The 13,773-nt window shown below is 59.9% G+C and overlaps 1 protein-coding gene across 2 annotated transcripts in view; it reads left to right on the top strand.

Moving 5' to 3' along the window:
- The window catches only part of EPHA10 (EPH receptor A10), a 38,208-nt gene that overhangs the window by 22,230 nt on the left and 2,205 nt on the right, over positions 1-13,773 (top strand). The window contains exons 6-15 of one of the 2 annotated variants that reach the window (XM_041738667.1): positions 633-766; positions 3,267-3,345; positions 6,862-6,970; positions 10,703-10,764; positions 10,878-11,003; positions 11,653-11,838; positions 12,268-12,329; positions 12,546-12,749; positions 12,936-13,085; positions 13,285-13,478. In XM_041738667.1, the coding sequence (XP_041594601.1) occupies positions 633-766; positions 3,267-3,345; positions 6,862-6,970; positions 10,703-10,764; positions 10,878-11,003; positions 11,653-11,838; positions 12,268-12,329; positions 12,546-12,749; positions 12,936-13,085; positions 13,285-13,478 (1,306 nt within the window). Of the gene's footprint in view, positions 1-632; positions 767-3,173; positions 3,346-6,861; positions 6,971-10,702; positions 10,765-10,877; positions 11,004-11,652; positions 11,839-12,267; positions 12,330-12,545; positions 12,750-12,935; positions 13,086-13,284; positions 13,479-13,773 lie in introns of both variants that reach the window. The other variant, XM_041738666.1, reaches the window with a different exon arrangement.

Here is a 13,773-nt window from a genome sequence, read left to right as displayed (position 1 = left end):
GGACGTCCTTGCCTCGGTCCTGATCTTCAAGGGAAGGCTTTCAGTTTACCACCATCTTTAAGCATGTTCATTGTGGCTTTTCATATATGGTCTCTATTATGACGAGGTAGTTTCCTGCGGTCCCTAGTGCGCCCAGTGTATTGCCTCTTGACCAGACTGTTAGAAGAGCTAAGGAGGTTGTTTACCTGCCTCCTGTGCTCTTTAATGTCTCCAAACCACAGAAAGTGTAGAAAGAACCTGGAGAGTTAGAACCAGCCACCACTAGGGCTGCTGGAGGGCAGGGGGTGGGCAGGCAGCAGGTGGCTTGCCCGCGTCCCCCGCCTCCCCGCAGAAGCCGAAACAGGGCTCGCTGAGAGCTGGGGGGTGAGCAGCCTCCCTTGCCTCCGGTTTCAGGACTGGACAGCGGAGGCCACGCCCCCAGGAGCCTCTGGCCCCGCCCACCACGTGCACGCCCCGCCCCCTTGCGTGCATACCCCGCCCCTTGGCCCGCCCCTACCCACACGCTCCGCCCCTGGCCCCGCCCCCTGCCTGCAGCCCCGCCCTTCCAGCCCCCTGCCCCTGCCCCTGCCCCTGCCCGCGGTGGCATCCAGCGGGGGGATCCCGCGGAGACCCCCCGCCTTCCTTATTTTCAGCGCCCTGGGAGGAGGATGAGATCCGCAGGGACCGAGTGGAGCCCCAGAGCGTGTCCCTGTCGTGGCGGGAGCCCGTCCCCGCCGGAGCCCCGGGGGCTAACGGCACCGAGTACGAGATCCGATACTACGAGAAGGTGAGGCGGGGTCTGGGGCGGGACCTGGGGCTGCCTTCCGGGGCTGAGGTCGGTCCCCTCGGCGCCTCTGCTTCCTTCTCTACCTTCTCTCTGCAAAAGCCTCCTTACCTTCCGTCGGGAGCAAATCCCCGGCCTCCTAGGTGGCCTCCCGCTGGGTGCAGGGCGCGGCCGCCCACCTGCTGGTCGCCCCCTCGCTCCTCACCACTCTGCAACCTCCATCCTCACCGCTTTGCCTGCTGTTTGCAGCCCCCTGAGAACCTTCCCTGGGGGCTGATGCAGGTCTCCCGTGGCCAGACCCCATACGTGCAATTTTGCAACCCTATTTTATTTTTTATTTTTTGCAACCCTATTTAAGAGAAAGAATGCAGAAATACCATATTGTTTCAAAATTCACGAAAATGTATGACCGAGGGGAGGCGTCTCCTAGAACTTGGCGGGTGTGCTGCTGCCGGTGAATGTCTAACACCCTGGCCTCCAGAGCAATGAATGAATGATGAATTCTTATTACAATTTTACTGATACACAGGGTGTGTCATACATCGTTTTACAAATAAGAAGAAAAGATACACGGTGCTCCTTATACAGCCAGTGGGTCCTTATAGGATGCTTTTCCCCATTTCTGCTGACTTCTTGTATCTCTGTTGTCAAATCTGTGGTTGCAGTTCAGCCTCGACTTGACAAATGGAGCTATGTCCCGACCCACTATCTCTTTGCCCCATACATTTATTGTCTCTAAATGTGATATGTAGAGTTAAGAGTGTTTCTCACCTTGGTGCAAATTTTATTCATCCAAGCGAAACCTTGCTTTCATCTTCAGCATTTCATGTGTCAGAACTTCACTCACCCCTTAGTGACTCCGGGGACTTCTTGGCTGAATCAGATAATAGTTTTTGAATACTGGAAGTCTACTGAGAGCTGTGAGTTGGGGGGTGGGGCGCAAACACGAAGGAGGAGGGACTCCTGAGTCACTGCTGGATGATCTAGGGGGCAAAGGTGCCACCAGCTGAGGAGGAGGAGCAGGTCTGGGTTAAGAGGGTGAGCTTGGGTTGGCCACTGCAGTGTTGGCACCTCTGGGTGGGCTTTGTGGGTCTGCAGCTCGAGGCAGAGGACTGTCCTGGGAGAAGGAGAGGTGGGGCCTTTCAGCATAGGGCTGGGAGCTGAACCAACACTGGGGGCGGGGGGGGGGGGTTGTCAGGGCATAGAGACAGAGTCCCGAAGCTGAGCTGGCTTGGTGCTCCAGGCTCTAAGGGGGTGTGAATTTGAGGGAACAAAAACCCTTGAAAAGCAGAGTCTGTACAACAGGAGCTCTCTTTCAAGGGCTGCAGGGGCATCGCCTGGAACCCAGGGACCACAGGTGTCGGAGGCTGCTCCTCACCTGCACTTCTGTGTGCACACCAGTCCTGCGTCCTCTGCCCAGGGGCTTGCTCAGGGCACGTGACAGCTGCCCGGGTTGGCAGCCTTGCCTCTTTGCTCCGCCCACCCCCACCCCCCTCGCCAGTCTCAGAGGTCCCACCTGCAGCCACTGTCTCACTATCTTTCCATGGCCATTCAGATACCTGGAAGGGAGATGCTGATTGGCCCAGTTTCTGCCCCAAGCCTGAATACGGTGGCCACAGAACTGGGCCATGTGATGCCAGGGGGCTGTGGGAGTGGCAGGGGCTCTAATAAGGTGGGAGGGCGGTGGGCAGAGATGAAATGATGGCTGCTCACACGCGCTGGCGGCCGTGTGATATAGAGATAGAGCACATAACCTGAAGGCATCAAGACGGTGTCATTCTGACCCTTCCTTGATGTGACTGTCACCTACCAAAGACGAAAGAATTGCTGTTGTGAGCGCTGTATGTAGCCAGGCCTCTAAAGAGCCTAGCATAGCAGCTGGCAATGAGCTGACGCTCACTCCGTGACAGTTGTCACTGTCCCCACTGTCCAGTGGAGGCCTCAGGCGGGCTCTCTACCTTTCTGTGCCGGATTCCTTGTCTGTGAATTCGTGACTTGCAGGACCTTGTGAAAACCAGATGACAAAGAGAAGGAAAAACTTTTGTGAGCCGACAGGGGCCGGGCAGGTGTCAGGCCTTTTCTCATTCCTCTGAGGCATCAGGCCCAACTCAGCTTCTGGACCGCCAGCGCCTGATGTCTGTCCCCAAGAAGAGTGTCTAGTGTCTTCTCTAAAGTTTCTCTTACTGCTCTTAGCCTCAGGGACTGTTGACTGCAGGTGGGAGCCTGGATGGAGAGATGGGTTGGGGAGCCTACGGAAGAAACCTGTGGGGACCCTCCCCAGACTGTGGAGGGTCCTGCTGTGAGCTCGACTAAGGACTAAAGGCACTTCTCCACCCTACCCCCCCCATCATTCTCCAAGCAGCTCGGGTCTGGCCCTGGATCCAGGCCTCACATCTTGGTCCTTCCTCAGGGTCAGAGTGAACAGACTTACTCCACGGTGAAGACAGGGGCACCTGCGGTCACTGTCACCAACCTGAAGCCGGCTACCCGCTACGTCTTTCAGATCCGGGCGGCTTCTCCGGGACCCTCCTGGGAGACCCAGAGCTTCAATCCCTCCATTGAAGTGCAGACCCCAGGGGAGGGTAAGTGGTGTGTGTGAGTGGGCAGGGTCTGGGCAGGGAAAACTCTTCCCCGGATGGGGCTGGGATGGAGACACAGCCTGGGGAGGGGGTGGTTATCTATGCAATTAAGGGAGCCTGCAGAACGGTTTAATGACAACCTAAATAATTAATGAATTTGGAATCCACCCACTAGGGCCTATTCATGCCGTGAATTAAATGGGGGGCCTGTCCTGGGGGAGCTCACGGGGTAGGGGCTGCAGAAGCCATGTCTCAGCTGTGGTCTCCCAGCCTCTCAGGACCTCTCATGTCTTCTAGAAACATCCTGTGCCCTCTCCAAGATTCTTGCTATTTTCTTGGGAGGAGGTTTAGCCTCCTGGTCCCTTCTTGCTCTGACGGCTAGATTCTTTCCCATTCTGCTTGTCCCTCTCTGCTGTGACATAGACTCAACTGTGGGATGCCACCCCTTTCCCCACTGGGCCTTGGAGTGAGAAGCACACATCACTGAAGGTTGGGGACACAAAGGGGTTGTGCTACGGCCATAAACAAAACAACACAAAGTGAGGATTGCCTGCGTTCCGTGGGGGGAGTTGTATGGTACGCGAATAATTTCTCCAATAATGCTGTTACCCGGGCGCAACAGAACAAAAGCTGAACATCAGATACCCTGTGCTACCCGCTTGGTCCCTTCACCTCCGTCCCCTGGCTCCTCTTCTCCCCCAGCCACCCCCAAATCCCCTTTCATGGGGAGAGATGAGCTGCTTAGCTGTGGCTTTGGTGGTTTTGCCTGCTGCTAACCCTGTCCTCAGGGTCTCACCTCTATATCTGCCCCGAGCAGTTCATGAAAGTATTTTCCTGGACAAAGGCAGTTCCCCCTAAGAGGCATTCTGACACTAGCTGTCAAGATAATAATTCTTTCCAACCTGCTACATGAGTCTAATCCAAGATAGGAAGAGCTCTGAGCCCAAAGGGAGGTGGAGATAAAATGTTGAGGGAGTTTGGGTTCTGGGAAGAGAGACAGCACTTCTTGCTCGAACGCCTGTCTGTGCCAGACCTCGGCCAGGTGCTGGCAGGGGGAGATTAGAGCCCCGTCTTGAAGGCTGGGGAGCATTCGACGTATGGAGGTGGGCAGGGAAAACATTTTGGGTAGAGGAATCCCATGCGAGCAGAGGCGCCTGGGTTTGGCTGGAGCGAGGGAGGTCGGGGCGGGAGCTGGGCGCTGTTAGCTGGAATGGGCTGATGATTTCCGTTCACCTGGTGCTTCTCGGTGAGTAGACACTTCTTGGACCCCCCCGCCTCCTGTGCTGTGGCCCCGGCTCTGGGGGAATAGGTCTCCCGGTCTGCAGAGCCCTTCTTCCCCAGTGAGCCGAGACCCTAACACAGGAGCACGATGAAGGACCGTATCAGCTACCCACTGCTGCGTAACGAGTTACCCCAAGGCGAGGGGCTGGAAACCACAGACATTTGTTCTCTGGTGGTTTTTGCACGCCAGGCCTCTCTGGGTGCAGCTTAACGGGGCGCCACTGCCTCAGGGTCCCTCGTGCTGCGGTCATCTCAAGGCTCAGGTTCTCACAGGCTGTTTCTTGCTGGATGCACGCAGTTCTCCACCCCTTGGGCTTCTCCCTAGGGCTCCTCATCACACAGCAACTCGATTCTTTCAGAGACTGCGAGTGAGGGACTGGGGGTGGGGGTTTCTTTTTTCTTTTTTCTTTTTTTTTATTTACTTATGATAGTCACACAGAGAGAGAGAGAGGCAGAGACACAGGCAGAGGGAGAAGCAGGCTCCATGCACCGGGAGCCGGACGTGAGATTCGATCCCGGGTCTCCAGGATCGCGCCCTGGGCCAAAGGCAGTGCCAAACCATTGCGCCACCCAGGGATCCCAAGGGGTGGGGGTTTCTCAAGCCAAACCACTGTCTCTCTTGTCGCCTCATCTTGAACCCACCCTTGAGGGACTGAATACCAAGAGGTGGGGAATCCCTGGGCCCGTCTCAGAGGCTTGTCCCCTCGGACACCGCATCTCAAACAGTTCTTGGCAGCTCCACCCACCTCAGGCCCGGCCAGACCCCGGGTCCCGTCCGCACCTCTGCAACCGTGGGCTCTATGATCCCCTCACTGACCTTGGCCTTGTTGGTCTCTGACCCTCCCTTCCTCTTCTGTCCCTTGTCACGTGGCTGTGACATCCTCCTAACAGCTGTGGGGATCTGACCTCATCTCCCAGCTTTGAGCCCCCTCCCTGCCCCCTGTGGCCCAGCCGCCCAGCCCCCGCACATCCTCCCTTAGAAAATACCCCTCCCCTCCCCCTGTTGACCCTCGCTCCCTGGACGCTGCGCTGCACCTGCCCTGCTTGTCCCTGAGCCTGGAGCCCGGAGCTGGCCTGAGTCCTGTGTCCCACGTCTCATCTGGTCTCAATGGAGTCTTCAGGGCTACACAACATCTTCCCCATCCTCAATAGTATTCCCAAACCGGGACCCCTCCCGGGCCCCTCCTGCCCATCCTTGCTGCCCATCCACCAGCAGATAGCATCATCCTGTTCCCCTGGGCCAGGAATTCTGTCTGTGGCTCCCTGGCTCCCCATCACCCTCAGGATGGCATCCCGGCTCCCTGGCCTGGCATCCCAGGCCCTTCAGATGCTGTCTTGCCCCCCGGTTCCCTTTCTCCTTCCCCTGTCCAGCCTCACATCTGGCCGCTCTGGGCCCCCACGCAGCCTGTTTTCCCAGCGCCACGGGGAGGCTCTGTGTTTCCCAGACCTAGCGTGGGCGCCCAAGCGCCACCAAACCCTTCCAGGCTCCCAGGCCCAGGGCAGATGCCCCACCTCATCTGCGAAGCCTTCTTCTCAGGCTTCAGGAAGACACGGGTGAGCCTCTGCTCAGCTCTCTGTGTCTGTTCATTCTGCAGCGAGGACTTTGTCTCCCTCCCTGGTCTGGGCACTCCTCTGGGGCAGGGATTCTGGGCCATTCATCATTGTGTCCCGAGGGCTGGTGCCAGCCTGTCATCCACATGTTGAATGGATGAATAGAGGGATAGAGAGATGGATAGATGGGCTTGAGAGCCTGGGGTCTTCAGGGCCCCTCTCTTGGGGAAATAGTTCACAGTAGAGGCTTTTGGAATCAGGTTCAAGTCTTAGGTTCACCATTTATTAGTCGTGGGGCCTCGGACAAAGCAGGTGACTTCTATCAATGTCGGTCAACCCCTGTGAAATGGAGACAACACAGCCTGCCTGGCTTGTTGTGATGGTGCAGGTGCAACGGGGTGGTTTAGTTAAGGCCCTGGGGCACAGGATCTTAAATGTTAACTCTTACTGTAACTGCCTGCGGCTGGGAGCTCCGTGAGTGGCCGCGCCCCCTGCAGAGCTACAGTGTCCAACTGAAAGGCGACAAGGGAGGCCCAGGCCTGCCTGTCCGGACCCTGGAGTCCTCTGTCGCACAGCTGGAGTGCAGTGGAGGCACCCGAGCCTGGGAGAGGAGGAAGCTCCCTGAGCCCCGGGGCGCCCCCAGGAGCCTGGCCCTCTGCCTGCCTCAGCCTCCTGCTTTACCCCCAGCCGCCTCCAGGCCCAGGGACCACAACCCTGCGGTCGTCGTCACCGTGGTGACCATCTCAGCCCTCCTGGTCCTGGGCTCCGTGATGAGCGTACTAGCCATGTGGAGAAGGTAAGTGGCTGGTCCCTGCGCGCCGGCTGACTCCCGGTGGGTGGGGTCCCTGGGCCCACAGAAGGACATGTGCTCAGGGCCCTGCGGCCTGTACCTGCGTTTACACACGTGCAGATTTGCACACGCCAGCTTGCTGCGGTGCAGATCCAGGCCCCTCCCCCACTCCCTGCACCTGCGGCAGCCGCTGCAGCTCGCTCAGCCTCAGCCGCTCTGGGATGAAGGGGATTTAGCTCCTTAACTCATTAAATGTCAGAAGGCATCACTGAGGATGGAATCCAGCTCTGGCTGCTCCGGTGTGATTAGGATTCTCCAGAGGCGCTCAGAGGCCCCCAGCCCCTGCCCGCAAGGGATCTCGAGGCCCTTGAACACAGGCAGAGGGAAGAAAGGCAGAAATTGTGTGTGTGGGAGGGGGGAGGACAGGAGGGGAACTCATACACAAGCCCCCCCCCCCGCCACCCCCTGCAGAAGGAAGCCTGTAGGAGAGTGGGCAGAGAAGGGGGATGGGAGTAGGGGGAAGGGTGGGGAGCTTGAGTTTGGTTCAAAGATTCCAGTCCTTTTGCATGCAGCGGGAACCTCATGGCATGTATACCCGCCTCCTCCCCGGGGCCACACTTGGTCCCGCACAGAGGTGCCCGGCTGGGGCTGAGGTCAGCAGACTTGGAGGCCGGAAGGTCTGCATGTGATGGGCTGGAGCGAGGGCAGGGAGCAGAGGAGAGGATGGCTGCTGGGGAGCCCTCTCCACCCCTCAGCGTCTCACTGCCTGTGGGTGGGCTGCAGGGGCAGCTTTGCCTCTGGTGAAGCACTGAAAGTGACCGAGGAGGAGAGCGCCTTGACCTGCAGTGCAGGAGCCCCTCTGCCGGGGGCCAGGACAGTCAGGGGGGCAGGGCAGGAATAGGGAGCTCCTTTCTGGGGCTTAGACACCCGTATTGGGCCTGTTGGAAAAGCAGGAATGGACAGGAGCTGAGAGCCTCTTGTCCTGGCTGGGGGCTCAGGGGCTCAGGGGGGGCAGGAGGAGGCTCCTCACACCCCTCCGGGTAGGGACAGTGCAGGACAGCTGCCCACGAGCACCTGGGAGACAGGTGTGCTCAGGCGGGTAGCATAAGCTGGAGGTCGGTCTCCGCACCTGCTCAAAATCCAATGGCACAGAAATGGGCAGGATCTGCGGGTCAGGTGCTGATGGGCACAGGTGGCGGTCCTGCGCCACTCGGGCTGACATCTCTGAGTCCCTGCAGTACGGGCTGTGTGCGGGGTGTCCTCCTCTCCGCCTCCCCTCCCTGCTCCACGCTGGCTCATCCCACTTCTCACCAGAGGGTGCTGTCCAGGGGAAGCTTCTCGGGTCCTCTGCGACTCCTCCATCGGCTCAGCCTTGCCCCCTCCTCCCCACCCGCCTTTCCTGGATGCTCTCCTTCGTGGAGGTCCCGCCACCACTCTGGGGACTTCAGTGGCCCCTAGACGACCCGTCCCACCCCCTGGCTTCTCAGTTCTTTGGCTTCCTCATTCCCAAGGACCTTGTCTTCTTTCCACCTCCACCTTCCTCTCCCATTTCCTGCCACGGACCTGGCCATCACCCCCGGGTACTGCGTCTGGCCCGTCTGCTTATGCACCGCAGGTGGCCTGTCCTTTCCCCTTGCCCCCTCGGCCATATCTGCTGCACCTGCTCCTTCGCTGCATCATGGGCCACCTGCTCCTGGTCCCCAGGTCCGCACACCCAGCTGTCTCTGCGCCCATCCACTCCCTTTGCTCGAGGGGAAGTGCCTTCCTCTTAGCCCTCCCTGCTATGTTCTGAAGCCCACCCCTTCTCTCCATCGCAGGCATCCTATATTCCTTTTTTTTTTTTTTTTTTTTTTTTAAGATTTTGTTTACTTATTTGAGAGAGAGAGGCAGAGAACACAGGCAGAGGGAGAAGCAGGCTCCATGCGGGGACCCTGACGTGGGACTCGATCCCGGGACTCCAGTATCATGCCCTGGGCTGAAGGCAGGTGCTAAACCGCCGAGCCACCCAGGGATCCCCTACTATTTCTAATGTCCCCCTCTGCCCCACATAACAGCAGACACTTATGGAGTGCTTAGTAAACTCTGCGCACCTGTGTTGTGTCAGGCGGGGCTGTCTTTATCCCGATTTTATTTTATTTTTTTTTTTAAATTTTTTTTATTTATTTATGATAGTCACAGAGAGAGAGAGAGAGAGACAGAGACACAGGCAGAGGGAGAAGCAGGCTCCATGCACCGGAAGCCCGACGTGGGATTCGATCCCGGGTCTCCAGGATCGCGCCCTGAGCCAAAGGCAGGCGCCAAACCGCTACGCCACCCAGGGATCCCTATCCCGATTTTATTAAAGAGAAATCCGAGCCACCCAGTCCTGCAGCTACTGAGTGGGGGGAGCTGGGAAGCCGGTCCCCGCTTGAGACCCCAGAGCCCGTGCTGCTGACCACCATCGTGACCACTTGATCCTAAATGACAGCCTTTGCCCCCTTTCCCATCTGTCTAGAAACATGGCCCTCCCACCACCTCCCTCCCCTGCTCCACTTTTTCTTTCCTTCGCTCCTGTGACTTCCGTCGCCACCCCTGATTTGCCTTCTGTTTTCCTTCCACTTGTCTGGCGGGTCTTCTGTGACCTCCTCCATGGCCTCTTCCTCCTCTCCACCCGGCCTCTAAACGTCAGGATCCGCAGACTTGTTCACAAGTCCCACTTCCCAGGCTCTGTCCTCTTCCTGGACGATGCCACAGCTCCCGCACTGGAGCTCCAGAGCAGACCTCTCCTCCAACAACCCCCCCCCCACCGCTGACCTTCACGTCTAACTCCCTACCCTGCACCTCTCCCTTCTTATCCCATGGGCTCTGCAGACTCCCATTGGCTGGGCTCGAGTTTTTCCTCTCCCCGTCCCCATAAATGGCACCACCGCCAACTGTCAGGCAACCCAGAACACCAGAGCCATGCCTACCTTCTCCCTCCCTCCTCCTTTCTGCCTCCTAGCAGGCTCGCAGCCCTGTGGCCCCAGCACCTACACGTCACTTGAGCCCGTGCTCACGCTGTAGGCCAACCCTACAGTTGCCAGGTCCTGCAGGGACAACAGCTACGCCAGCGTGGTCTTCCTACAGTGCAGATTGAGTCACGGCACTCACCTGCTCAGCGCCCCTGGGGGCTCTCCTCTGGGCCAGCGAGGCCCTGCTCAGCAGCTCCTGACGCCGGCCGGTGGCTCTGTTGATGGTGACGCAGTCCGTTGGTCCATGGCCACCTCTGCCTCGGGAAGGCATCCTGGATGCTCTGGGACGAGTCAGGCCCATCTGCTATGTGTCCCCCCAGCACATCGCCCTTCTTTTCCGCTTGGACCTGTGAGCGGGCTTGCCACTGACCCTCAGGGCCTGTTTCCCTGGCTAGACTGTGGCTGCCCGTGAGTGCCAGGGCCGCCCGATTGCTCACCTGTTCTCAGGCAGGCGGCTTGGGTTCAAGGTCGGGGGTATGGATTCGGGTGCGTCGGGAGTTGCAAGAGTGTGCAGTTGTGGCTCTGAGTGCAACTAATTAGGAGTGTTGATGGGGGTGAGGAGTTAGGTCTGGGGCTGGCATTGTCTGTCAGCTGCGGGGAGGAGCTTTCAAAATAAGACAAGAAGGTCCCTCCGCGAGGGCACAGACCTTAAGGGTCTTGGAGGGATAAGGCGCTGCCACTGTGGGCGCTGGTGAGAGGGGAAGGGCTGGGGCCATGTGGCTCAAAGCATGACTCTGCACCTCCTCAGGCCCTGCCCCTACGGCAAAGGAGGTCAGGACGCCCATGACGAGGAGGAGCTGTATTTCCACTGTGAGTTGTCGCCTGGCCCCTCCGTGGCCCTCTTCCTTGCCGCCCTTTATAACCTCTCCCGCCCCCGGCCGACCCCCTTCCCCAGCCCACCCTTGTCTCTCCCTGCATTCCAGTCAAAGTCCCGACCCGCCGCACGTTCTTAGACCCCCAGAGCTGTGGGGACCCGCTGCAGGCCGTTCATCTATTCGCCAAGGAGCTGGATGCAAAAACTGTCACACTGGAGAAAAGCCTAGGAGCAGGCAAGCTGGGCAGCCAGGAAGCCTTGTCCATCCCAAGAGCCCCCACCTGCCCCCCCGACCCCACCTCTGCCCCCAGGCCCTCCCTCATTGCCTTCACCCCAGTCCCGGCCTGCCCAGGAGGGCCAGCTCCGCACCAAACGGGACCTGCAGCCACCAGGTTACGGGGAAGGGGATGGCGGAGGGGTCTGCAATCCTGCCTTCCTGCCCTCTCCTGATGCCCCCGTGTCCCCATCACTCTAGCCCTGTCCCGGCCAGCCTCTGCAGGCTGCCACTGGCAGAGGTGTGGTCCCAGGCCTTCGTGGCTTGGGGAGGAACATTTGCAAACTTGGGGACCAGAGACACCTGAGTGCTAGTCCTGGTCTACACTGCCCAGCTGTGTGACCAGGGGTGTGTGCCTCGAAGCTCTGAACCCGTTCCTTGTCTGTAAAACGGGCACGACAGCTGCCTCGTGCAGAGCCGAGGTGGCGACTTCGAAGCCCGCATCACATGGCTGGTACTCAGTTCACCAGGTTTGAGCTCAGGGGCTCTGAGCCCCAGGCCACGAACTGCCCGCATGATCCAGAAGCTGCTCACCCTGCCTGGGTTGGCGGGGGTGGGGCGGGGGGTGAGTGAGCTCCACGGGACTGTCTGAGGTGCTCTTTCCCCACAGGGCGCTTCGGGGAGCTGTCCTTCGGCTGCCTGCAGCTCCCCGGCCGCCAGGAGCTGCCCGTGGCCGTGCACACGCTGAGGGACGGCTGCTCCGACTCTCAGAGGCTCAGCTTCCTGGCCGAGGCCCTCACCCTGGGCCAGTTTGACCATAGCCACGTGGTGCGGCTGGAGGGTGTCATCACCCGAGGTAGGGCCGCGTGCTCCACAAGCCTGGGGGTGGCAGGGGGGCCCCTAGGCCCCTAGGCCCTTTCTCCAGCCCCTAAGCTGCCCAGTGTGCAGACAAGGCTGCAGCTTTCTTTCACTGACTCAGCCCTTCTGACCTTGAACGACCTTTCTGCCCTGCAGTGACGCTGTGGGACTGTGTTGCTTGGACCTCGGGTGACCTTTCCTAGCAGACTTATTGCAGCTCCTCGCCCTTGGACCCTGTCCTCCTCCAGATGTCCCCTCTTCTGTTCTTTGGCCTAGGGGATCCTGGGTCATGTGGGAGGCTGGCCAGCGGCCGGGGGGGGGGGGGGTGTGTGGGGCAGGTAGCAGGGGTAGGGGGTGGGAGGGTGCATGTGTGTGTGCAGAGGGGAGCAGGCAACTTAGAGTGCGCCTTCCCCATCCCTGGGCGCAGGAAGCACCTTGATGATTGTCACCGAGTACATGAGCCATGGGGCCCTGGACAGCTTCCTGCGGGTAAGTGGCCTGGGCCCCAGGGGCGACCGCTGACCCTGTTGTGCTTCGTCCCTCACTTTTCTCCTTGGGGGGACTGGCACTCGGCATCATTCCCCAAAAAGCTGCCCGCTGGCCAGGCCGAGCTGGTGGGCCCCGGGGCAGAGCCAGGGAGGGCCAGCTGGCTTCCCAGGGTCACGCAGCCCCAGGGGACTGAATGTGTGGCCCTTCCACCTGCAGCGGCATGAAGGCCAGCTAGCAGCTGGGCAGCTGTTGGGCCTGCTGCCCGGGCTGGCGTCGGCCATGAAATATCTGTCGGAAATGGGCTACGTCCACCGGGGCCTGGCGGCCCGCCGGGTGCTGGTCACCAGCGGCCTTATCTGCAAGATCTCTGGCTTTGGACGGGGCCCCCGGGACCGCGCAGAGGCTGTCTACACCACCATGGTGAGGCGTCCCTGCCCCTCCACCCAGTTGGCCCCAAATAAGTGCCAGTGTGGACACCACGGGGTGCCTTCCCTGGAGATGCAGCTGGGAGGGTGGCAGGTGGGGCTGGATCTGGGGCTCCGTGGGGTGGGCCCCTGGGTGTGCGGGCCCGTCCCTTGCTGGCCTTGACCTGCCCCCCGCCCGCAGAGTGGCCGGAGCCCCGCGCTGTGGGCCGCCCCTGAGACGCTTCAGTTTGGACACTTCAGTTCTGCTAGTGACGTGTGGAGCTTTGGTGTCGTCATGTGGGAGGTGATGGCCTTTGGGGAGCGGCCCTACTGGGACATGTCTGGCCAAGACGTGAGTGACCTCAGGGCCCACCCCCCATCCTCTGCCCCTTGCCCTTTGACCTCTGGGCCCCAGGCCCCTCTTTGCTGTCCATCCACTTGCTTCCAGTCCTGCCCGGTCCCTGCCTGGGCTCCCTCGGATAGGCTGTGTACCTGTGCTAGAGGGACTTCAAGCTTCCTGTCTGTCCCTCACCTCCACCTCCACCACGCAGGTGATCAAGGCAGTAGAGGACGGCTTCCGGCTGCCACCCCCCAGGCACTGCCCCTCCCTGCTACACCGACTGATGCTCGACTGCTGGCAGAAGGACCCTGGCGAGCGGCCCAGGTTCTCTCAGATCCACAGTATCCTGAGCAAGATGGTGCAGGACCCAGAACCCCCAAAGTGTGCCACAGCCACCTCTCCCAGGTACAGCTGAAGCCTCATTTGTCCCAGGTACACTCCTGTCTATCCCCAACCACCAGATACGGCCAACCTCTCACCTCTCCATGGGTGGCCTCCCTGCATGGCCAGGGTACAACCACCCCCTACCCCACCTGGCCTACCCCACCTCGTCTACATGTCCTATCCCACCTCGTCTACCCCACCTCTCTTATCTCACCTGTCCTATCTCACCTCATCTACCCCACGTGGCCTACCCCACCTACTCTACCCCACCCTGGCCTACCCCACGTGGCCTACCTCACCTGTCCTACCCCAGCTG

Source organism: Vulpes lagopus, chromosome 23, assembly GCF_018345385.1.
Source record: "Vulpes lagopus strain Blue_001 chromosome 23, ASM1834538v1, whole genome shotgun sequence".
Classification (NCBI taxonomy): domain Eukaryota; kingdom Metazoa; phylum Chordata; class Mammalia; order Carnivora; family Canidae; genus Vulpes; species Vulpes lagopus.
Note: the sequence above shows the minus strand (reverse complement) of the source record. Positions and strands in the feature narration are given on the sequence as shown.